Here is a 22,965-nt window from a genome sequence, read left to right on the forward strand (position 1 = left end):
AATTTGCTGATTATATTTAAAAGAAATACAATTTTGCAATTACTGTTCTTTCTGGTGTGCTATCTATGCATCATTTTCTTTTTATGTTTATATATTTCTCCTTCATTAGTGCAGTCTGAAGGGTGATTAGATCCCTTCAAACATTTTACAGAGGTTAAACGTTGATTAAGATTTAATTATTACTGTAAATAGCTTGGAATGACATATGGTGCAAAAACCTGACATATGTGCATTTGAATAAATGAAGTGCTATTTCCCATGATGCTTCAGTAGCTGTTTAACAGCTTTGCTGAAGGGTTATGTTGCACCTCATGTTAAGATTGCTTTGATGTTATATTTTGTTGGGTTTTTGCAGCTGAAAGCTAAGAACAGTTTTTCCAGTTTTTAAAAACATTGAATATTTTAAATACCTAAATTGTTTTGCACAAATTTTTGCTAATTTGTCTAACTAGGTTAAACATTTTCAAAAGCATTTCGATTTTTAACGTGGGTTCTTAGCATTGTGTCAGCAACAGCATCGGTTCAATGTATGGGATTTCTAAAATTCCAGGCTTTGTGAGGTGCCCTGTCCCGGCTGGGAGCGGGATCTTTGCTTGTCGTGGGAACTGGGAGCACCACGGATTCCTCCCAGGGATGCACAGATTTGGAGTGATTTCAGAGCAAGAGAAGGCTTCATATGAAGCTGACAAAAGGAAGAACTTGGGAAAGGACTGGAGATTTTATGGAGGCAGAGAAAGGAGTTGGTAGATTTTAGCTGTGATCCATCCCTGTTTGGAGGATGGATGGAGTGGAATGAGGTTGTCCCCTCCTTGCACCACTCAGCCCTTGGTTTTTCCAGGTCCAAGCCACAGCTTTGGGGGCTGGATTCCTTACAGCACCTTGGCTGTGGGAAAAGGAAAGGTTGTCCCCTGGAAAATGGTGTGAGAGCCTGGGAGACACTCTATAATTCACTGAATATCTCCAGGCATCATTTCCTGTAACACAAGTCAATCCACACAGGGCTGTTTTGAGGCTTGAGCAGAGCAAAGCACATTAAAATGACACGGGGAAGGCGAGATTGGCATGGAATAATTTCCATATCGTGCTTCTCCATGTTAATTTATTGATCTGTGGAGCTCCTGCTGCAGCACAACGCTCTGATCTCGCCTCCTCTTTGATTTTCACAGATTGAGACGTCTCGGCTGGAGCCGGAGATCGCAGTGGCCACCACCAGTAAGACTGTGATCTACAATAAAGGATTGTAAGTGGAAGAGGATCACCTCAGCCCGGAAGGTTCGGGGAGAGGGGGGAAAAAGGGGGAAAAAACTTGAGAAACCGACTGGGAAAAAGAAAACAACAACAACGACAACAACAACGAGACAAAATAATCGAGCTCAGCGATAGTAACGTCGTAGTTCTCCCGGCGAAGCGGGAGGGAATTAACGCTTGCAGAGAGCTGACACCCTCACACCGGTCAAAAAAGATTAATATTAAAAAAGTTTTAACTTAGGCAAGAGGAGCGGCAGCAACCGCAGCAAAATCACGTTCGAACACTTTAGAAGTAGCTGATGAAGAATCTCAGAATTAACAGCACCGCACGGAGTCGACGTGGTTGGACCCCACCACATGAGCGTAGACTTCACCCAGCAAGTTTTGTTTTCATTGTGAATCAAGTCTCCACACTGATGCTGCACAAAAATAACTCCCTGGGGAATCGGCGGGAATGTGAAGCGCTCGATAAGGTGTTTGGGAATTGTCCTGCATTTGGGATCTCCTGCTGATCCCACCCCAGTGATCATGAGTTAAAGATTTCATGCCGAGGTCACGGCCTCTGCTCCCTTCATCCCTCCCTCCTCCTTCTGTGGACGGTCCTGGTGGCATCCTGCCCTTCATCCTGTCACTGAATCCCACCGCTGGGCGTTCCACAAGGGCTTTTCCCTGGATTTCAAGATACTGGAAAGCCACCACACCCACACGCTGAGTGGGAAGGGGTCTCGTAGCAAAAATCATGATGGATCTGCTCTTTGCCTTTGCACAGCCAGGAAAGATGAGGATTGTCCCACCTAAACTTTAAAATTAAGGTTGTTAGTCTAAGATAATTGGCTAAGCCACACTTTGTTAAGATAGTTGTCCAAGGACAGAACATGATTTAAGCCCCAAGGTGGTCAGGCAGTTGGACTAGATGATCACTAGATGATCACTAGATGATCACTACATGACAGGGAGAAGCCTAAGGTCCCTCCCAACTGGAATTCCTCTCTTCTCTTCTCTTCTCTTCTCTTCTCTTCTCTTCTCTTCTCTTCTCTTCTCTTCTCTTCTCTTCTCTTCTCTTCTCTTCTCTTCTCTTCTCTTCTCTTTCTTCTCTTCTCTTCTCTTCTCTTCTCTTCTCTTCTCTTCTCTTCTCTTCTCTTCTCTTCTCTTCTCTTCTCTTCTCTTCTCTTCTCTTCTCTTCTCTTCTCTTCTCTTCTCTTCTCTTCTCTTCTCTTCTCTTCTCTTCTCTTTCTCTTCTCTTCTCTTCTCCTTTCTCCTTTCTCCTTTCTCCTTTCTCCTTTCTCCTTTCTCCTTTCTCCTTTCTCCTTTCTCCTTCTCCTTCTCCTTCTCCTTCTCCTTCTCCTTCTCCTTCTCCTTCTCCTTCTCCTTCCTCTGTCTGTCTGTCCTTTCAGTGGCTCCACTTTGGGGTGATTAAGAGGGTGTGGGGCAAGTCATCCCATCACTGCACCAAGTCCTGCCCTCACATGGATTTGGTGCCATAATTTGGCTTTCTGGTATCTTCTACCCAAAAGTAAACCCTGAGTGACTCCCTGAGGACCAGAGGGGTTCATTTTGACCATGGCCACCAGCAGAAGGCCATGCCAGTGGCACGATCCGCCTCTGGAATCGCGGTAGGGATGGAGCCGTGGTGGTGATGGGCATGGACAAACGGGCAGGTTGTCATCCTTCAAATGCCAATTTGTTGGGGGTTTTGGGGAGGGTGGGGGGAGCAGGGGGAACCAAATCACCACTGACACAGAATGTACTCGATGGATTTATTGCAATGCCTGGAATCGGGAGGCCTGAGCCCCGCTGTGTGTCCTCCACCACGGGCTGCTCTCGCTCCCGGCCGGAGCCAGATCCGTAGGAACTGGAGCCACACACAGTGGGGCCAGCTCAGGAAAACTGATTCTGTCCCTGCACTGGTGTAAATCAGGAATAATTGCACGAAACAAATCGATGTTGTGGATTTGCACACCAGCGTGAGGGGAGGAGGGGCCGGGGCCGAACTCCCCGTATCTGCTGTTTGTGGGACAGCTCCCGGGCCCTGATACTGATGGAAACACAGAGTGGATCCAGATCCACTCCTGGAGCTATTCTGGATTTACACCAGGGCAAGGCACAGCTGGATTTGAGCCAGCAGAATTCCTTTAATGCACTAGATGAGATGAATGTACGCTCCGGAGGACGTGAGGCCGCTCCATCTCCTCCGGGTGGGATTGAGGGGCTGCAGGGAGGTGGCAGCTCTCCCATGGACATTTTCATGAGCAGCTGTCCTATGGGCAGCACTGTGCAGGATCAGGGCCTGGATTTTGGCCTGGGACTGGATAACTCCCTGCAGCACTGAAAGAGGGAGCCCTGGGAAGGGGAGCAGGGATGCTGGCAATTCCCAAAGAGCAGCCTGCTGATGGGAATGGCAGTGGCAAGGCTTTGGGGAGCCAGCTGGGATGAGCTGTGCACCTGAAATGGGCCCCTTCCATTGCTGCAGAGGGTGGGAGGGGGTGAGGACCACTGTGGGATGCCGGGGGTGCAGGTACCCCCTTGCACACACATCCATGTGTGCGGGAAAAAGCTACTCCGAGCCCAAAACTCCAGTTTACGGCTCTGTGGAGCCTTGGGAAATGGGAAGCCAAACCTCATCGTGCTGCACAGAGGCACAACTTGCTGCCTTCCTCCTCCTGAATGGAAATGCAAGGCTGAGACAGAAACAGCCTCTTGTGTTGACAGGGAGAAGCCTCCTGGCTCCCGAGTCTGTCTGGGTGGATCGTTTCCCCTTTCCCGGTGGGTTTTGTCGCTGCCTGAACCATTCTGCTGCCTGTTCATCCTAGGCTTTTGTTTTGAGGAGGGGGGGAAAGGAAGGAGACGTGGAGACTGTGCATTGCCATGAGGTTTCAGAGAGGTGGAGCAAGGAGGGAGGTGCTGATTTGGTTTTGCATCGTGATCAACAATCAAAGGTTTCAGTGGCTGTGAGCTCCAGCCACCTGCTGGGTCTGCAGCTGGAGCGAGGAATTTCCAGTGGGGGAAAGGAATCAGGGCTTTGCTGTGTGTATTTCTTTAGGAGACACTCAAGGAAAAGCATGGACCGAGCAAGTTCTGCCTCAGGAAAGAGCCAGGTCCCAATTTTCCCCATGGTGGGAAGCGAGTATGGATGTTTTCCCTGCACGTGCATCACCTGTGGGTCGTTAATTAGCAGGGGATGCTCATCATGTTAATCCAGCGATTACCAATAAGGGCTGAATCAGTTTGGAGGAGAGACTCAGGATTTATTAAGCCAGGCAGCTCCAGTGAATCAGGAGGGCCTGATCCTGCCGGAGGGGGTGAGGACCAGCTTGAGGGATGTCAGAGGAGCTGTGCTGTGAGATTGTGGCTCGGCTCAAAGGCAGCTGCACCGTCAAACAAGTGCCAATCAAACGGTCTAAATGAGTCTGGATCGATCGTCTGCCCGTGCAAACCCCGTAAAACTTGTTTCGCTTCATGTGTCAGGGAGATGGGTCTCAGTCAACTCGGCAGAGTTTGTGCTGAGAAATCATCACATCCCAGGGCCTGACTCAGACATTCCCCAGGGGTTACCTCCGAGAGCCTCTGGCGGGTTGGTGACGGCGTTTGCTCCCAAATTTTGTTCAAATGACACTCGAAATGTTGTAGCCCACCCCCAGCCCCCCGAGCACTGGGGAGATGCTCCTGCTGGGAGGTCGGAGAACCACCACGTCCTGGGGCTCAGCTCGCTTTTCTAATCTCTGAAAGCACAGAATTGTGGAATCATGGAATGGTTTGAGTTGGAAGGGACCTTAAAACTCATTCAGGGCAGAAACACCTTCCCCTAGACCGGGTTACTCTGAGCCCCATCTGCACGTCTTGTGTGGCGTGGTAGCACTTTAATCAACAGTACTGATGAGGTTGGAGACCCCAGGCCTTGTCCTCGTGTTCCATGTGCATCCCCTTCCTCTGGACAATCAGGATGGTGCAGACCCCTCTGTGCTGCCCTTGCCCTCGCTGTCCCCAGCTTGGTGACGAGCAGGACGAGGTGCTTGTGTGAGGAGCATGTTTTGGTGGCCCTGTGGTCCCAAACTCTTAGGCAACCAAGAGTCCTTTGTCATCCCAGCACGGAGACACCAAGGCTATGTTGTCCCCAGCTGGGACACTGAACTGACGTGGTTTAGATATCCAGGACGTGTCGAGATGTAATTTTATTCAAAAGCAGCAGAAAGGCTCAGCAGACTCAGATCTGGCCCCTGTGGATCTTGAAAGACCATTTCACTTGCAGGCAGCTCGAGTTTGGGCTCCCTCATGCAGAAACCCCAGCACTGGATCATCCTGGTTCCTGCCATCACGGTGGGACTGCTGGTCCAAAATACCACGCTCGACTCTTCCGACGGCACTAGGGATGAAAACTGTGGAGCTGGGAAAGCAGTAGCACATTAGTACTGTTTATTAGGACAGCAAATTGTGCCAGGAAAGACTACACACAACAGCTAATGATAACATTATGCACATTCACTTAGTAGCTAATTAATCTCTTCGACTTTTCCTAATGTACAAAACGGAGCCTTCGGTTTGCGAGAACAACCCCAACCGTTTGCATCCCTGATTTCCTGTAATTGGGGGAGTGGAAGGAACAGGGAGAGCAGAACCCGCCGCACACATCAAGTTGTTCACCTCGGCAGATAATAATAATGAGGCGATCATCTCCTGTAGTACTTAATTAGAAATGTCGCACTTAATTGATTTCTTGGATATGTTAATTAAGAAATAATGAGGACCAGGTTGCAGCGAAAGGTGCCAGCGAGAAGTTTGGAGCCTCTCCTGGAAGATGTGTCTGTTGGCTGCTCCCTGAGCCGGCGGGGGGACAACCAGGGGACAGCCCCGGGGTTGTGTCACCCGCGTCCCAAAGCTCGGGCACAGCTCAGCTCCTTCCGTTTGTGCTCGTTGCTCATTTTCCTGCTCTGCATCCCGGTGTGTGCCCAGCTCCTGGCAGGATGGGCAGCAGGGCACCCCCGTGGGCTGCCCGTGCCAGCGCTGGGCATCACGGGGATGTGGGATAACCTGGCAAATGCTGGATCCTGCCGCCCTGGGAAAAGCCATGCTGGTAAATCTCTGCCAATGCCACGTAGCCGAGGGATGTTGGTGCCCCCTCCTCTTTGGTTGGCTCCTCTTGGAGGGCTATGATGGAGATCCAGAGCCTGGGATACCCTTTGGAGGAGCACAGGGGCTCCCCGAGTGCTGTGATGAACCTTTGGGCCAAGGTTTTTAGGGTACAGAAGCTCACCTGGGAAGCCGGCCTGGCTCTGAGAGCATTCCCAGTGCTGGATGTGGAGGCTTGGAGTGGTCCTGGCGGTGGGAGATGCCCCAGCTCCGGGTATCTCCCTGGGTTGCTTTAGGAAACATCCCCTTTTGGCTTTTCTCCCCTTTTTTATGCTTGTTTTGCACCTGGCATCTCATCCCCTCCCCCTGATCTGAATGCACCTTATAACAGCAAATCCCTCGGGATGTGGAGAGGGGTCACCTGCCGGCACCGGCACGTCTTCCAGCGGTCCCTCCACAGCCCCCCGAGGGCCTGGGCACCCCCGGGCACCCCTGGGAACACCCAGGAACACCCAGAGACCCCCCCGGGCACCCCCAGGAACACCCAGAGACTCCCCCCGGGCCCCCACCACGCGCTCCGGCTCTTTTTAACCTTCTCAGTAGAGTCACCGACCGCGACACTCGGTGTGTAACACTCGGACCTGCCTGGAATAAAGGAATTTAAACGGAGCTGGAGTGTGCTCTGTGTGGAGTTCTGATGGGAAGGGTGATGTGGATGTGGGGATTTATGGGCTGGTTTTACGGGGGAGAAGCTGCCAGGGGTGGGGATTTCCCCTGAAGCACGAGGGAATGTGGGAAGGGGGTTTTCCCAACGGCAGGAATTATGGCATTTGTTTGTATGTGTGTGTGTATAATTATACATTATACATATATGATCACAAAATATGTATAATGTTAAAACATACAATATATGGATAATTATATGTGTAATATATTTCTAATCCAGTACACATAATAAAATATGTAAGTAAATGGATATATTTTAAAATGTGTAATTAGATATTATGTATAATAGACCAAAAACATAAAATGCCATATATATTATATATGCACATATATATTATATAATATATATAAAACATCTTATATATATAAAAATATATATATAAAATACCTTTTATATCTATCATATGCACAAATGTCTGAATATATTTTGTGTATATACACTCATAAATTATAAAATGTAAATTATAAACTAGAATATACACATTATATACACATTTATGTGTATATGTTTTGTTCACACATATATATACATATAAGTATATATGTGTATCTGGTATATTTTGTATAAAATGGTTGTATTCGTGTGTGTATATTTTGCATTTATAAATAAGCATATATTTTATATTTATAAATAAGCATATAATATTATATATGAATATGTAATGTACCATAGGTATACACTATATATGTTTACCTATATATAAATATTATACACACATATAGACAAATACAATAATTTTATATAAAATATTACATTTTTATATATTTATATATATAAATATATTTTATATATAAATATATTTTATATATTTATATATAAAATATGTTAAGATATTACTTTATATAAATATATAAAGTATTTTTAAAATTATTAGAAGTGTCTTTTTCCCCAAATTCCAGGAAGACATGGGAAGAACACCCAACCTTTATCCCCCAAGAGCCTCCCAACCCCCCCAAGTCCCTCATTCCTGGGGGGTCCCAGGAGTGCCTGGCGACCCGTGGGGGGTCCCTTCCCCAGCCCTGGGTGCCCCATGGATTGGGGGGGGATCCCCGCAGGGGTTATTCCCGGGGGATCCGGAGGGAAGCGGAGCCATTTGGAACCTCTCCCGACATTCAATCCCCGGTGCAGGTGTGAAGCTGCCCGGCCCCGGAGCCACCGCATACCTGTCATACCTGTGGCCACCCCTGTCATACCTGTGGCCACCCCTGTCATACCTGTGGCCACCCCGGTGGTGGCCCCAGGACCCCCGAGGGAGACCCCCCATCCTCACCTCCCCTGCACCCACCAAGCTCTCCCAGCCCCATCGTTCCCAGCCCTTCCCACTGACACCCATCCCGCAAGATGGGAACGGGGACGGTCCCCTTGTCCCCCCCACCACGAGGCAACCAGAGCAGCTTCCAGCACATTTTTGCCTTTTTATTACCACGCAGGAACACACACTACAGCTGCTGATACCTACGACAGGGAACGCACGCACACGGGCACGGAGAGAACAGAATAAATTAAAATAAACCGTGTAATAAAAAAAAAAAAAACCAAAAAACAACGATGAAACGACAACGGGGACGGGGGCGGGGGGGGGGGAGAAAAGGTGAAAAATTATAATAAAAAGGAAAAATGAAGAAGGGGTCGGGCACACGGAGCTTTCTGGGCAGGACGTGCGGATTTGACCTGGCGGCTGACGGGCGCCTTCCAGCGCGGAGGAGGACGCGCGGCCGCGTCCCGGGGCCGCCCCGGCAGCCTCCTCTTCCTCCTCCTCGGCTCGGCGGCGGCGGCGGGAGCTTCCCGAAAAGCACCTCCGAGGGATGCCCCGGGCGGCGGGGGGGACCGGGCGCCCCGAGGGGAGGCCGCGGGATGCGGCGGCGGCTTCGGCGGCGTCCCTACAGTCCGCTGTTGGGTGGTGCCGCCGCCTGTGTCCCCCCTTCCTCCCCCGGGTTCCTCTCCATGGTGGCTGCACCAGGAGCCTGTCCCTGCCTTAGTCGTTGGAGGTGACGTCGATGTCTTCTCCGCTCGACTGCTTGGTGGCGAGGCGCCATCGGTTGATGTGGTGGGAGCCTTTCTTCTTCTGGTCCGAGTCGGGGCCTTCCTCCTCCAGCTTCTGCCGTTTGTATTTCGTCCGCCTGTTCTGGAACCACACTTTCACCTGGCAAAGAGGGAGACACGGGGCGCTCGTGGGGGGGTCCTGGCACGGCTGGTCCAGTGCTGGGACCCAGGAGCAAGCTCGGTTTTCCTCAGGGACCGGCAAGAAACTGTTCCCTGTCCTTCCTGGAGCTCCTTCCAGGGGAGCTCCCACAGCCACCCTGCCTGGTCTCAGTTTCCTGTGGAAAGGTGGGACAGCTGGGCAAAGGTGGTGGGGTGTAGGATGAGGGATGCTGCCACCTCCCAGCTCCACTTCCCTGCACATTCCAGCCTTGGAGAAGCCCAGGTGGGAGAAGGACACTTGGTCACACTGCGGACATGGGGACAACGAGCACAGGGGACACTCATGCCAGCACCACGACCTGGAGCCCATCCCCCTGGAGTCTGGGCTGGGCCTGGATCAGCACAGAATGGTGGGAGCAGCTAAAACCGGCCCCATTCCGGTCACAGGTGTCAGGATGCCACGGGCACAGTGGGATGACACCCAGTGACCACATAGGATGACACTCAGAGCCACCTCCATCCCTCCAGCCAGGACCATAATTACAATTATCGATCATTCATTTACCACATTTCGGTTTCAGGAAACCTTTTCCACCCTGATGGTGGTCAAACACTGTCCCAGGAGCCTGGAGAGGCGGTGGGAGAGATCCATCTTCGGGGAGATGAATCCCTCCCTCCTCACCTGCCTGAGGCCCCCAGTAGCCTGCTCTGATCCCAAATATCCTTGATGCCAGCACTGGAAGCACGGGCTGGAGTGGAGGGTGGATGCAGCAGCATGGACATGGCAACATGGACACAGGGATCCATTTGGGATGCTGGTCAGGGATGCTGTGGGCACCCATGGGGCATGCCAGGCAGCCAGGGATGTGGGATGCTGCAGTGAGGGATGTGGGATGTCAGAGGCAGCAGTGTGGAATGCTGCTCCAGGGGTGAGGGGTGCTGATGGAAGTGGTGAGGAATATTACAGTCAGGGATGCAGGATGCTGCAGGCAGCAGTGCAAATGCTGCAGGCAGCGGTGAGGGATGTGGGATGGTGCAGGCAGTGGGATCCCTGTGGGATGTGGGATGGTGCAGGCAGTGGGGAGAGATGCTGCATCTGGGGATGAGGGATGCTGCCGGCAGTGGTGAGGGATGCTGCAGGTGGGATGCAGGATGATGCATCCAGGGATGAGGGATGCTGCAGGCAGCTGTGCAGGATGCAGGGTGGCAGTGGTATGGAATGCTGCAGGCAGGATACAGGATGCTGCAGACAGTGGTGCAGGATGCAGGGTTCTGGATGGCAGTGGTGTGGGATGCTGCAGATGGGATCCAAGATGTTGCAGCCAGCAGTTTGGGATGCTGCAGGCAGTGGGGTGGGATGCAGGATACAGAATGGCAGTGGTGTGGGACGCTGTAGATGGGATCCAAACACTGCATCCAGCGGTTTGAGATGCTGCAGATGGGATCCCAGACGCTGCAGCCAGTGGCTTGGGATGCTGCAGGCAGCGGGATGGGATGCGAGATACAGGATGGTAGTGGTGTGGGATGCTGCAGGCAGGATACAGGATGCTGCAGACAGTGGTGCAGGATGCAGGGTTCTGGATGGCAGTGGTGTGGGATGCTGCAGGTGGGATACAGGATGCTGCAGCCAGTGGTTTGAGATGCTGCAGATGGGATCCCAGACGCTGCAGCCAGTGGTTTGGGATGCTGCAGGCAGTGGGTTGGGATGCAGGATACAGGATGGCAGTGGTGTGGGATGCTGCAAATGGGATCCCAGATGCTGCAGCCAGTGGCTTGGGATGCTGTAGATGGGATCCCAGACACTGCAGCCAGTGGTTTGGGGTGCTGCAGGCGGGATCCAGGACGCTGCAGGAAGGTTGTGGATGCTGCCCAGCTCCAGGCCCACAGCACTAGGTGCCGCTGCTCGGCCGCCACTGCCAGCCCAGCCCAGCCCAGCCCAGGCTGAGCCTTTCCCTGCTGGCAGTCGTGCAATCCCGCAGTTGTTGCCACAACTCATCCCCCGGGATAATCACCTCTTTTCCTCTCTGCTCCGGAGCCTTCCCAGCGCGGCACGGGCCGGCATTCCCACCTCTCTGTGTTCCCTGGGAGCAGCAGCGCCAGCCCTTGACTTTAAGGTTGCTCAGCCTATGGAAACAGCTGCTTTATGGCACCGGGATGTGTTAGAACCCCCCTCCCGGGACTCCAATCATTCTCTTTCCTACCTTTGGGGCATTCCCGGAACAATACCGAGCTGACGCCTTTCATTCAACCACCGCAAAGCACTTTGCAAACTTTAATTAAAGCTCTCAGCCCTCTGGGAGCAGGGAAGTTGCCTTATCCCTAAATTATAGAAGGGGAAACTAAGGCATAAAGCAATTAAGATGCTTGAGTGAGGCTGTGTGGAAGGCAGGGGAGGGTGTGCAGTGGTTCTCCCCGGCTCAGTTCACCTTGAGTACGGCCATCTCCTGCGGGATGAGGCTCCCCTGTGATTCCCAGCTGGATGTTTCCAGGCTGCATGGACTCCCTGACCCTTCCAATATCGTGTCCCTCACTCCAACAGGCCAGAAGCCACAATGAGAGGAGTGTGAGAACCTCACAGTGGGCAACTGGGGGATAAGCTGCCCCCTACAATGCCTCGTCCTGACTCCGGGAGTAATTGGTTTAAACCCCCCGAGCCCGGGGTTTTATCCCTTCTCAAACCCTCAACACATTAACCGTTGGAATGCTGGGGGTTTGTGCATCCAACTGCTGGGACACTCCCGGGGTCCCTTCCCAGTCATTCCCCAGGGTTGGCTCAGCCCTCCAGGGTCACCACCAGCCCCCTGCTCCTGGTGTGGGAGAGGGACGGTCCCTGGACAGCTCCTGCACCTAAAACACAGCTCCCATCCATGGTTTGCCCTGCACACTCCAACTCAACACCCAGGACATCCCGCTCTGCTTCAGGAATGCCAACAGCACCCGGAGAACCAGCCCTGGCTGAAAGGTGACATTGCCACCACCACGCTGGGGACAATCCAAATCCAGTGGCTTCCTGTGGAGCTTCCCCTGGACAATGACCCAAACCCTGCCAAAGGCTGAGAGCCCTGGGATGGGCCTGGATAGTGACGGGGAGGGACCAGCCCTGGATCGCAGGGTGACACCACTTGAGCTGTCACCCAAAGTGCCGCCGCCCCAAAGGGCAGCAGAGCCTGTTCCTGCCATCCCAGCTGGGATTTTCCCCCTGAAAACAGCCCCAAAACTTTGAGGAGTTGGTTTCTGGGGACAGCTCCCAGGGAGGGACAGCTGCCAGCCCCGGGCTCTGCTCTCTGGCCGTATCTGGGTCGCGCATCTTTCTCCTCCCGTGATTGATTCCCAGGCATTCGCCCCGTTAATTATTAATTATGGAGCGGCTGCGATGCCCATCCAGCCCCAAACCCCAAAGTCAGGGCTGTTTTCCACCATCCCTGCATGAACAATGGGATAGACACTGGCACAGACGGTGCTTCCATAATCACCCCAAAGCTGGGAGGGGACACTGGGATATAGAGCAACTCCATAGTCACCCTATAGATAGAAGGGAACACTGGGATATAGAGTGACTCCATAATCACCCTAAAGATAGAAGGGAACACTGGGATATACAGTGACTCCATAATCACCCTATAGATAGAAGGGAACACTGGGATATACGGTGACTCCATAATCACCTCAAATCCAGGAGGGGACACTGGGATATAGGGTGACTCCATAATCACCTCAAATCCAGGAGGGGACACTGAGATATAGGGTGGCTCCATAATCACCTCTAATCCAGGAGGGGACACTGGGATATAGGGTGACTCCATAATCACCCCAAAGCTGGGAGGGGCACTGGGATGTAGGATGACTCCATAATCACCCTAAAGATAGGAGGGAACAATGGGATACATGGTGCCTCCATAGTCACCCCAAAGCTGGGAGGGGACACTGGGATATAGGGTGACTCCATAATCATCCAAAAGCCAGGAGGGAACACGGGGATACATGGTGTCTTCATAATCATTCCAAAGCCAGGAGAGAATCCTGGGATGTACAGCAACTCCATGATCACCCCAAAACCATGAGGGACACTGGGATATACAGTGACTCCATAATCACCCCAAAGCTGGAAGGAGACACTGGGATAGAGGGTGCCTCCATAATGTCCCCAAAACTTCCCTTTGGCAGGAGCCAGGGAGAGGTCTTGGCTTTGGGAATGCAGATTTGAGACCCCGAGTGGGGTTTGACCCACGAGCTGCAGGGATGGAGAGGCTGCATCAGAGAAAATTAACTCAGGGAAGTGACTTCCCAGCGCAATCCCATCTTTTTTTTCTCCCCAATCCCTTTTATTTTGTTGTTCCGAGGGCCTGTCTTATCCCAAATTAACGCAGCTCCTTGGTAGGAGGAAGGATGGGAAGGGGTTAAACACCTGCACCCTTCCCCACCCCATATCCCAAGGCATTTCCTGATGCTGGGCAGGTACCTGTACCCTTTTCACCTTCCCCTGGGCTGCTCCAGGTGTTGCTCCCCGGCTGGGGAACCCGGAGAAGTCACAGCCCAAAAGGGAAAAACTCCCTATTCCAGGGGGAAAAGCAGTTGGCAAATAGCTGCAGGCACAGCCATAACACAGAGCCCCATCTGGGAATGATCAAATCCGCTCAAAAATGATAGACCAGCCCAAAAGTGGGGGTTTGGATGCGGGGCTGGGTGTCTGCACCAGGTGAAAACACACCTGTGTCACCCGCTGTCACACCGGGGATGTGTGTCAGGGATAAAGGGGGCTGGTTTTCCATGGAAATTTGATTGCACGGAGGATTCATCACTGAATATATTAATAATAATAATAATAATAATAATAATAATAATAATAATAATAATATCCTTTTGGCACAGCCCCCAGCAACCTGCTATCCCACCCCTCTAATCCCAGCACTTGGATGCCTATCCTGCATCACATCCCTACGTAATAATTCCGCACATCGGAATTATTTCCCTCCAGGTAATTTAAATCAGATTATTTTTTTTTCCTCCTTTCAATTATTTCTCCAAAGCCACAAAACGAAGGGGGAAAAGCCTTCCCTGCTCCCTGCAAACCACTGCTGCTGCTGATAGCAGCTTGGTGCTTGTTCCCAGATGGATCCGTGGGGCCGCGGGAAGGACGGGAGCCTTTCCCAGCCCTCCCGCCGACACCTGCGCTCGCTCCCTGCTTCCCAAAAACATGGAAACACCAGGCTACAAAACATGCTGAGGCACATAAAAATATATTTTAAAAATATCTACATTGCCTCTTCCCATTTCTAAATCCCCCTGGGACTTAGGGATGGACGGCGCTGCTTTTTCCCCAATAATTCGCGTTATTGCCCGGAGGCTCCAGGCACTGTTGGAAAAGGCCAGGGAATGGCTGAGCTCCCCCTCGGGCATCCCACAGCTGCCCTTTCCGCCCAGACAAGTTCCTGGTTGTTCTTTGACCTTTGGGGTTTGTTCTTTTTTCCCCCTTTCGCATGGTTTCAGAGAGGAGAGGTGATGGAAGCAGCGGGGAAGGATCAGAGTCAGGGTGTCACCACCGTGCCCTGGGCTGGAGGGGTCGGGAGAGCATCAGCACCAGGATATAAACACCCTCTGGATTTTGGGGGCTTGGTCCAGCCTCCCCAACATCCACAGCTGCTCTTTCCCGCTGTCCCCACGCCGGTGACATTTCCCTCCCAGTAACTTCCCGCTCCCAGAGATGCATTTGGAGGTTTTGCTTGGCAGAGCCTGGGTGAGGATGAGCCAGGCGGGTACTGGGAACACCCACGGCTCCAGCTTTAATTCCCAATTAAATTAAAGGATAAAAAATACATTAATTCGGAATATAGGCCAAACTGCCTCACCAGAATCTGGAGAAAACTTTCTCCAACCACTCCTTTACTGAATATTACCGGAAATAACACACTTTCACCTGGAGCATTTGGGAACAGCCCCTCACCGGGACACCATCCTTGGGCACACAGAGAAGCTCAGCCCTGACTCCCCTGTTTTCCCCCAGCACTGTACACTTTTCCTTTCATCCCCACACTTCTGCTGGGTCTCATTATATCTAAATGCTGTGAAATATCTGTTCTCATCCCAGAAAGTCACAGCCAAAATCAGCAGGTACTGTCTCCACACCCATCCTGATTTTCGGGCACCGTGGTGTTGGTGCACAGAACCGAAGCCACACGGCTGAGCCACGGTTTTCCAGCTCTCCAGGGAAGGAGATCAGGCTGTTGCTCCTTTTCTAACCGGATTTTTAAAGCCATATTTTGCTCTCAGGGAAAACACCCCAAGCAAGCGAGACATAACACCGGAAAACCGCTCCGGAGAGCGGGATGATGCCAGACCTGCATTCCCAGCCTCCAACCCGGCCAGGGACGACTGAAACAACCAAACGCCACAGCACAAAAAAAAAACCAACCCCACCCCAAGCCCAGGTAAAAATAACCCATCTCCAAGGCCAGGAAAACCAGCAGGGTTCAGCCCCAGAGGGATTCCTGGGCAAACCCAGCAGCGTGAGCCCCGCTCGGGTTTGGTGCCGCTCCCGCTGCCCGACGCCGAGCTGATCCCATCGGATGGATGGATGGGTGGATGGATGGATGGGTGGGCAGTGGGACAGCTGGCTGTGGGATGGGCAGTACCTGGGTCTCGGAGAGGCTGAGGCTGCTGGCCAGCTGCTTCCTCTCGGCGCCCACCACGTAGTGGTTCTTCTCGAAGGCCCGTTCCAGCCGCAGGAGCTGTGACGGGGAGAAGGCCGTGCGGATGCGCTTGGGTTTCCGGGCGAAGGGGCCGTGCAGGAGAAGGCTCTCCTGGGATACCTCGCTCCCTGTGGACACAGAGCACGGTCAGGGTCCTGCACCAGCAGCCCCGGCACCAGATCCCGCTCTGCGGGGGGATGTTGGGGTGACACTCTGGCCCTGTGACACGGGGGGGGCAGATAAGGGGGATTGGGGGGTCCTGGGTGCCTTCCCAATCCCAAAATTGCAGGATTATGTCCCCACAAGCACTGCGGTGTCATAGCCGTGCTCCCTCCTGGCTGCCCTTGGTGGGGCTGGATGTGGGAGGATGGAGAGGGGGAAGGGAGAGAGAAAGAAAGAGAGGGAGAAGGGATGGACCAGGAAAGCAAGAGGAAGAGGAAGGAGAGAAGGGAAGGGGGAGGAAGAGAAAAAACTGAGATAGAAAAAGAAATTATAAAATAGGAGAAAGAGACGGAGAAAGAGGAAAACAGAGAAGAGAGAGAGAAAGAAAGAGAGAAAGAGAGAAAGAGAGAAAGAGAGAAAGAGAGAAAGAGAGAAAGAGAGAAAGAGAGAGAAAGAGAGAAAGAGAGAGAAAGAGAGAAAGAGAGAAAGAGAGAAAGAGAGAAGAAAAGAGAAGAAAGAGAGAAAGAGAGAAAGAGAGAAAGAGAGAAAGAGAGAAAGAGAGAAAGAGAGAAAGAGAGAAAGAGAGAAAGAAGAGAAAGAGAGAAAGAGAAGAGAGAAGAGAGAAAGAGAGAAAGAGAGAAAGTAAGAGAGAGAGAAAGAGAGAAAGAGAGAAAGAGAGAAAGAGAGAGGGAAAAGAAGAAAGACGGGGAAAAAAAACAAGAAGGAAGAGAAAGAGTGAAATGTGAAGGAAAGGTGAAGGAAAGTGGGAAAGCAAGAAAAAGGAAAGAAGCAAAAAATAAGGAACTAGAGAAGGGAAGCTGTAGACCAAGCAAGCAAGAAAAGGTAGAAAAGAACGAAAGAAAGGGAAGAAAAAGAAAAATAAAGACGGGGAAAGGAGGTAGGGCAGCGGGCCGGGGCGGGGGAGCGGCGGGCCGGGGGCTGGGGCTGCGGGGGCAGCGGGGCCGGAGCGGGAGCCCCGCACAACCCCGGCCAGAGCCGCTCCCGGGGCCGGGGGTTCGGGCCGCTGCCCCCCGGGCACCGCCGGGAGCGGCCGCAAATCCCGCCGGAGCCACCGGAGACAAGCGAGGGGTTGGTGCCGAGCAGATAAACCTAATCCGGGCTCCGGGACCCCCCGGCATCGCGGGGGGACGGTGGGACAGAGAAGGGACAGGGATGGAGAGGAAACGGAAAGGAAAAAAAGAGGGCGGGAAAAAAAAAGAGAGGAAAAAAGGAAGGGGGAAAAAAGGACGGAGATAGAGAAAGGAAAAGGAAAAGCGAGAGGATAGTAAGAATGGGAGAGAAAGAAAATAGAGATAAAAAAATAGAAATAGCAGGTCAGAAAATTAAGAGATAGGAGGAAATGAGTAAAGGAAAGAAGAAGGAAAGGAAAAAAGGAAAGAAGGAAAGAAAAAAGAAAAGAGGAGAGAAGAGAAGAAAAGAAAGAGAAGAATATGAAAAGAAGAAGAGAAAGAAAAAGGAGAAAGGAAAGAGAAGAAAAGAAATAAAAAGAGAAGAAAAGAAATAAAGAGAAGAAATGAAAGAAAGAGAAGGAAAGGAATAGAGATAAAATCTACGAAACCAAACAACGTCTCGCTGCGCAGCCGAGATCCACCGCACCGAAAATCTTTCCCTTCGTTCCCGAGAAGGAGAAAACCAAATTCCCGGCTCGGCTGCGCCGGGAGGCGGCAGCGCCGGTCCCGTTCCCGGGAGCCCCGCGATGCTCGGCCGGGACTCCGCGGGGCTGCTCCGGTCCCCCCTCGCTCTGCCCGGGTACGGCACCGATCCCGGGGCTGCGGGATCGCACCGGCCCGGGGCGCGCAAAGCGATCGGCGCCGGCTGTTTAAAGGCACCGGGTGTCCAAAGGCACCGAGTGTCCAAAGGCACCGGGAGCGCAGAGCCACCGGCCCCGCCGGGTGACCGCGCTCGGCCCCGCCGTGCGAGCGCCCGGGGCACCGCAGCAACAGGTCCTGCCCTCCGGGCCCCCCTGGCCCCCCGGGTTCGGGAGCCCCGCGGCCCCCGCAGCCCCCCGGGGGCACCGCCAGCCCCCGCCCCGCGCCCACCGGGAGCCCCCGCTCACCTTGGAAGCGGTGGCCGAAGAAGCGGTTCCGCAGCACCCAGGGGTAGAAGTTGAGCGGGTCGCGGTGCTGCGGCCCGAAGAAGGGGTGTGGGTGCGGCAGGGCCGAGCCCCCCAGCTGGGGGGGCCCGACGGGCAGCGCCGGGTGCCCCACGGCCTCGGGGAAGACGAGCTCGGCGCTGCCGTAGAGGGCCCGGCCGGCGGCTCCCTGGAAGCCGGGGGCGAAGGCGGCGGCGTCGGCGGCTGCGGCGGGGCCGGGGTAGGCGAGGGCGGCGGGGCGCGGGGGGTCCTCGGGGCCCAGGGGGGTGTCCTTGCCCACCATTGCCCACCAGGGACTCGATGGTGAAGCAGCGCTTCGCAGACGGCTGGAACATGGTGTGAGCCGGGAACGGGGCGGGGGGGGGCCGGAGCGGGGCCGGTCCTGCGTGTGTGTGTGTGTGTATGTGTGTGTGTGTGTGTGCGTGTGCAAGAAACCTCCCCCTGGGCACGGCACACACACACAGACCCCCGCACACCCACCCCCGCACGCCCGCGCCCGCCCCGCCGCCCACCCGCGGGCGCCCACGCACCCCCGAGCCCCGGGCGGCCGCTACAAATACGGCCCGGACCTGGCGGGGCCCCGGGGAGGGGGCGGCCTCACCTGCGCTCCGGGGACGGGCTGGGAGGGCAGGGCAGGGACGGGCAGGGGAGGCAGGACGGGAAGGGGGAGGCAGGGACGGACAGGGGAGGCAGGGACGGACAGGGGAGGCAGGACAGGCACGGGGAGGAAGAGGAGGCAGGGACAGGTAGGGGAAGACAAGGGGAGGAAGAGGAGGCAGAGGAGAAAGAGGAGGCAGGGGAGGCCAAGAGAAAGTAGAGGAGGCAGAGGAGGCCAAGGGAAGGAAGAGGAGGAATGGGAGGAAGAGGAGGCAGGGGCAGGTAGGGGAGGCCAAGGGGAGGCAGAGGAGGAAGAGGAGGCAGGGGCAGGTAGGGGAGGCAGGAAGAGGCAAGGGAGGCAAGAGGAGGCCGGGGGAGGCAGGGGCAGTAGGGACAGGCAGGGGAGGACAAGGGGAGGCAAGAGGAGGGAAAGGAGGCAAGAGGAGGCCGGGGGAGGCAGAGGAAGGCAGGGGAGGTAGAGACAGGCAGGGAAGGACGAGGGGAGGACAAGGGGAGGCAGGGGAGGAAGAGGGGAGTCAGTGGCAGGCAGGGGAGGCAGGGGGAGATGGGGGCAGGCAGGGGGAGGAAAGGGAAGCAGGGGGAGATGGGGGGAAATAGGGGCAGGCAGGGGAGGACAAGGGGAGGCAAGAGGAGGCAGAGAGCGCCCGAAAAACTGGACTGGAGCCGCTCCCGCAGGCGCGCCGCGAAGTTGTGGGAGAGGGGCTCCGGCTGCGGGGGGTTTTCCCTTCGTCTTCAAAAAAAAAAAAAAATTTTTAAAAAAAGAAAATTAAAAAAAAAAAGCTTTAAAAAAATCCTCCTTTCTTCTTCTTTTTTTTTTCCCCCCTCTCTTTTTTTTTTTTTCTTTTTTTTCTCCCCGCTATTTAAATAAATAAAATAAACCTGCCCGCAGCGAAGCGCGGAACTCCGCGGCCCGGGTGTGTGTGGGGAGGGAGGACAGGTGAAGCCCACCCCGCGGCCCCCTCCGCCTCCCGCGTAACCCCCCCCTCCAGAGGCAGGACCTTTCCCGCGGACAAAAGCTCTTCCCACGGGTCCGATCCCGGGAATTCCAAAAAAAAAAAAAAAAAAATTAAAAAAATTGAAAGCTCCCAGTAAGTGGCGATTTTGGGCTGTTTCTCCCCGGCGCGGGGGGGAATGCGCGGGCGCGCAGCCCCCTGCGCGGGCCGGTCCCGAGTTCACTCCGCAGTTTGGCTCTGCTCGGAGTTTTGTTGGCCCCGCGGAGGCGGGGGCGAGCCCTCCCCTCCCGCACAAAGGGGGTTGAAAGTCTATTTTCCACTTGGCTGGATCGAAATACTCCGCGCGGGATCCTTCCCCCCGCGGAGAGCAGAGCGCCGCTGCTGCGCGGGCTTTGCGCGGACGCGCTCCCGCAAGAGGCTGCGGGGAGGAAGGCTTTGGGGAGGGAGAGGAAAGGAAAAATTCCCTGAAATCCCAGAGAAATGAAAGCCTAAAAATGGAGCGAGAGCGTCGGCAAAGCGCTTTTATTTTTATTTCCGCGCGCGAGAGAGAGAGAGGAAAAAATAATCGACATTGAAAATATATTATAAATAGATTTTTTCAAATGTATTTCCATTTATTTATTTTTTTTTGATATTAAAAATGGAAATAAAGAAGCGGAGTTGGGTGAGAGAGCGGGCGGAGAGGGCACCGGGCGCGGAGCGGGGAATACCCGCGGAGGGATGGGATGGGAAAGGGATGGGATGGGAAAGGGAAGGGACGGAAAAGGGATAGGGAAGAAGGGGAAGGGGAAGGGATAGAGATGAAGGGGAAGAGATGGAGATGAGGAAGGGAAGGGGGATGCGGGGACAGCTCGGCTCAGCCACGGGAGCTGTGCCCGGCTCCGGACTTTTGTGGAATTTAATTTAAATCAATTTAATACAATTTAATTCAATTTAATTTTTTTCTCTCTCTTTTATTTTTTTCTTCCCCCTCGCCCTCTTCTCTGCCCCCAGGGCCGGCGGGCGGGGGGAGATGCGGCCCCTCCGCCCCTGCCCTCCCGCAGCCGCCCGTGAGGAGCGGGCGCTGCGGGATCCGCGCCCGCGGAGCTCCGCGCTGGGCCGGGATTTCGTTGCGTGCGGATCTCACCCGTTTTCTGCATCTTCTGCGCGGGGGGAAAAAATGGAAAAGGCGGCCGCGCTCCGGCTGCTTCCCGGAGGGATCCCCGCCGGCAGCATCTCCCCTCCGAGCCCCGTCTCCACAGGAGCATTTTTTTGGGGGGGGGAGGGAGCTGCTTTGGTTTGGGGATAAATCGCCCTCGCGGAAAATTGTAAATCTTTAATCTGATTTTTTTTTTCTTTCCTCCCTGTTTGCCCCGGTGGTTTCCAGTCCCGGCTCAGTGTCCAGGCGAGACTCCTTGGTTGCTCCGAAGGGAACCGAGGAGCTGCTGCGCTGAAACCGGGCGAGAAACCCAAATTTATCTCTAAATTTCTTTTTCCCCTCCGCTTCCAGGCCTGCTCCCGGCTCCAGGATAATTCAAGAAGGATTTTTATCCCCTGCGGGAATAAACACGGACCCCCCGAGCGGGTGTCTTGCTCCGGCTCGAGGTGTCCGTGGTTTATTAAGAGGAAAACTTTATGTATCCCCTGCATTCCCGGGAGGAGGGGAGCGGGGATCCTGCCTTCCCGCTGGATTGCTGGCCGGGAGGAGCTCCGGGTGGAGGAGAAAGACATTTTCTTTTTTAACGAAAGAGCCGCCGAACGAGCGAGCGCAGCGGAGGGACCCGGCAGGGGCCGGGCAGGGGGGGCTGCACCGGGATTAGGGGGTGCTGGAGGGGGAAAAGGGGGGTCTGGTGCCTGCTAAAATACAACCGCGAGGATTTTGCAAGGAGCAAACGAAAGAGGCGGGAAGGGGAGGGAGAGAGGGCCAGGCACCAAAAACTGGACGCAGGTTGGGGGTAGAGGGTCAGTTATGGGGGCGCTCGGGGTGGGCAGAGGGACAGCGGGTCCCTCCCTGTGCCCACATCCACCTGCACGCCCGGGCTGGCCGCCGTTCTCCCGGCTGGGACGCGGATCCCTGCCCGTATCCCGTTCTCCCGGGCAGCGGGAGCAGGCGGGATTCTCCGGGGCCGGATCCCGACGCTGCCGGCAGGTGCTGTGGGTGCCCGGGGCTCGTTAATCTGTAACACGCCGGCCTCGGCATCAAAGGGCAGAAATGTGGAAAATCAGGCCCCAAATCAGGCCCCGGGCCCCGGAGCGTGGCCGCGGGCGCAGCTGGTCGGGATGTTAAAAGTTGACCAGACTTCAAAGTGCGGGATCATTTCCTCCTCACCTCTGCCACCTGCCCTTCCCGTGGGCACAGCTCCTTCCCCTGCCCGGGTTTCTTCTCAGCAGCCACCAAGTGCAGCCCTGGAGTGGAGAAGGGAGAAATGGGGCCGTATTTTGGGTTGGGGGGTTAAGGAGGTCCCTGTTTTCTCTCTCTTTTTCTGCTTCTTTGGATTTGATTTTTTTTTTTAATTTCACTTGGTTTGGGAATATCTTGGATGGGGATAAATTGTCCCTGAACTGCCCAGTGAGCTCCAGCAGGTTATTCATCCCACCACTCTCAGTGTCCCTTTTAAGGTGGTTTTGTCAATTGGTCCATTGATAACGGATGAAGGGATGGATGGAGGGATAGAGGGATGGATGGATCATGGAATCACAGAATTAGAATATCCTGAGTTGGAAGGGACCCACGAGGATCACTGAAGTCAAATTTGTGGCCCTGATTCCCAAGAATCCCACCATGTGCCTGATGGATGCACGTGCATGATGGATCAAAGGATGGATGGATGGATGGATGGATGGATGGATGGATGGATGGGTGGATGGATGGATGGATGAAGATGGCCTGGGAATGGTGGGGATGGTGGTAGAGATGTACATGTGACAGGGATGGATGGCTATGGAGTCTATGGAGTCAGGCTGATGGAGAGAGGATCCCACCACCTACTCTGGGAATGGGAAGCCACCCAGACCACATGTTTATGGGCTGGAAGAGATCATTCCAGCAAGGAAAGATGCTCCTGGACCCTCACTCACCTACACAAGGGTCCCACTGGCTTTCCATGGGGGCTGCATCCACCCACCAAAGCCTTGCTGGAGAGATGACCTGGTGGGATCTGGTGGGTTTGTGACACGCTCAGAGGTGGCAGGTCCTGAAGGCCCCTTGGTGTGGTCACAGCTGTGGCTTCAGTGGCAGCAGCCACGGGTTAGGAACAGGGATTTTTGGCTTGC

General features: G+C 54.2%; 3 protein-coding genes across 9 annotated transcripts in view; 1 reads left to right on the forward strand and 2 right to left on the reverse strand.

Moving 5' to 3' along the window:
* Positions 1 to 2,531, forward strand: part of SFXN5 (sideroflexin 5) — a 98,768-nt gene extending 96,237 nt beyond the window's left edge. For all 3 annotated transcript variants that reach the window (XM_051798245.1, XM_051798247.1, XM_051798246.1), the window contains one exon: positions 1,167 to 2,531. In XM_051798245.1, coding sequence (XP_051654205.1) covers positions 1,167 to 1,244 — 78 coding nt within the window. In that variant the 3' untranslated portion in view covers positions 1,245 to 2,531. The remainder of the gene's footprint in view (positions 1 to 1,166) is intronic.
* A 5,903-nt stretch (positions 2,532 to 8,434) lies between these two features.
* On the reverse strand, positions 8,435 to 19,274 carry LOC127475974 (homeobox protein EMX1-like). Its single transcript, XM_051798254.1, is given in 4 exon segments — positions 8,435 to 9,182; positions 15,811 to 15,995; positions 18,107 to 18,422; positions 18,424 to 19,274. Coding segments are annotated over 4 exon segments (723 nt in total). The 5' UTR covers positions 18,478 to 19,274; the 3' UTR covers positions 8,435 to 9,014.
* Positions 9,197 to 15,799, reverse strand: LOC127475964 (keratin-associated protein 10-8-like). Of its 5 annotated transcripts, XM_051798241.1 has the most exons (4): positions 12,991 to 15,799; positions 12,895 to 12,942; positions 10,898 to 12,846; positions 9,197 to 10,845 (listed from the first exon to the last, which is right to left on the reverse strand). In XM_051798241.1, the coding sequence occupies exons 3-4, from the start codon at positions 11,175 to 11,177 to the stop codon at positions 10,001 to 10,003; spliced, it is 1,125 nt and encodes a 374-aa protein (XP_051654201.1). In that variant the 5' UTR covers positions 11,178 to 12,846; positions 12,895 to 12,942; positions 12,991 to 15,799; the 3' UTR covers positions 9,197 to 10,000. The 5 variants fall into 5 exon arrangements, with proteins under 5 accessions (XP_051654201.1, XP_051654202.1, XP_051654199.1 ...); XM_051798242.1 differs by lacking the exon at positions 12,895 to 12,942 and having other exon boundaries at positions 10,898 to 12,894; XM_051798239.1 differs by having other exon boundaries at positions 10,898 to 12,942.
* Positions 19,275 to 22,965: the final 3,691 nt, after the last annotated feature.

The sequence above is a fragment of the Manacus candei genome, unplaced genomic scaffold (assembly GCF_025592945.1).
Source record: "Manacus candei isolate 608988 ecotype Guabito, Panama unplaced genomic scaffold, ASM2559294v1 h1tg000048l, whole genome shotgun sequence".
NCBI classification, from domain to species: domain Eukaryota; kingdom Metazoa; phylum Chordata; class Aves; order Passeriformes; family Pipridae; genus Manacus; species Manacus candei.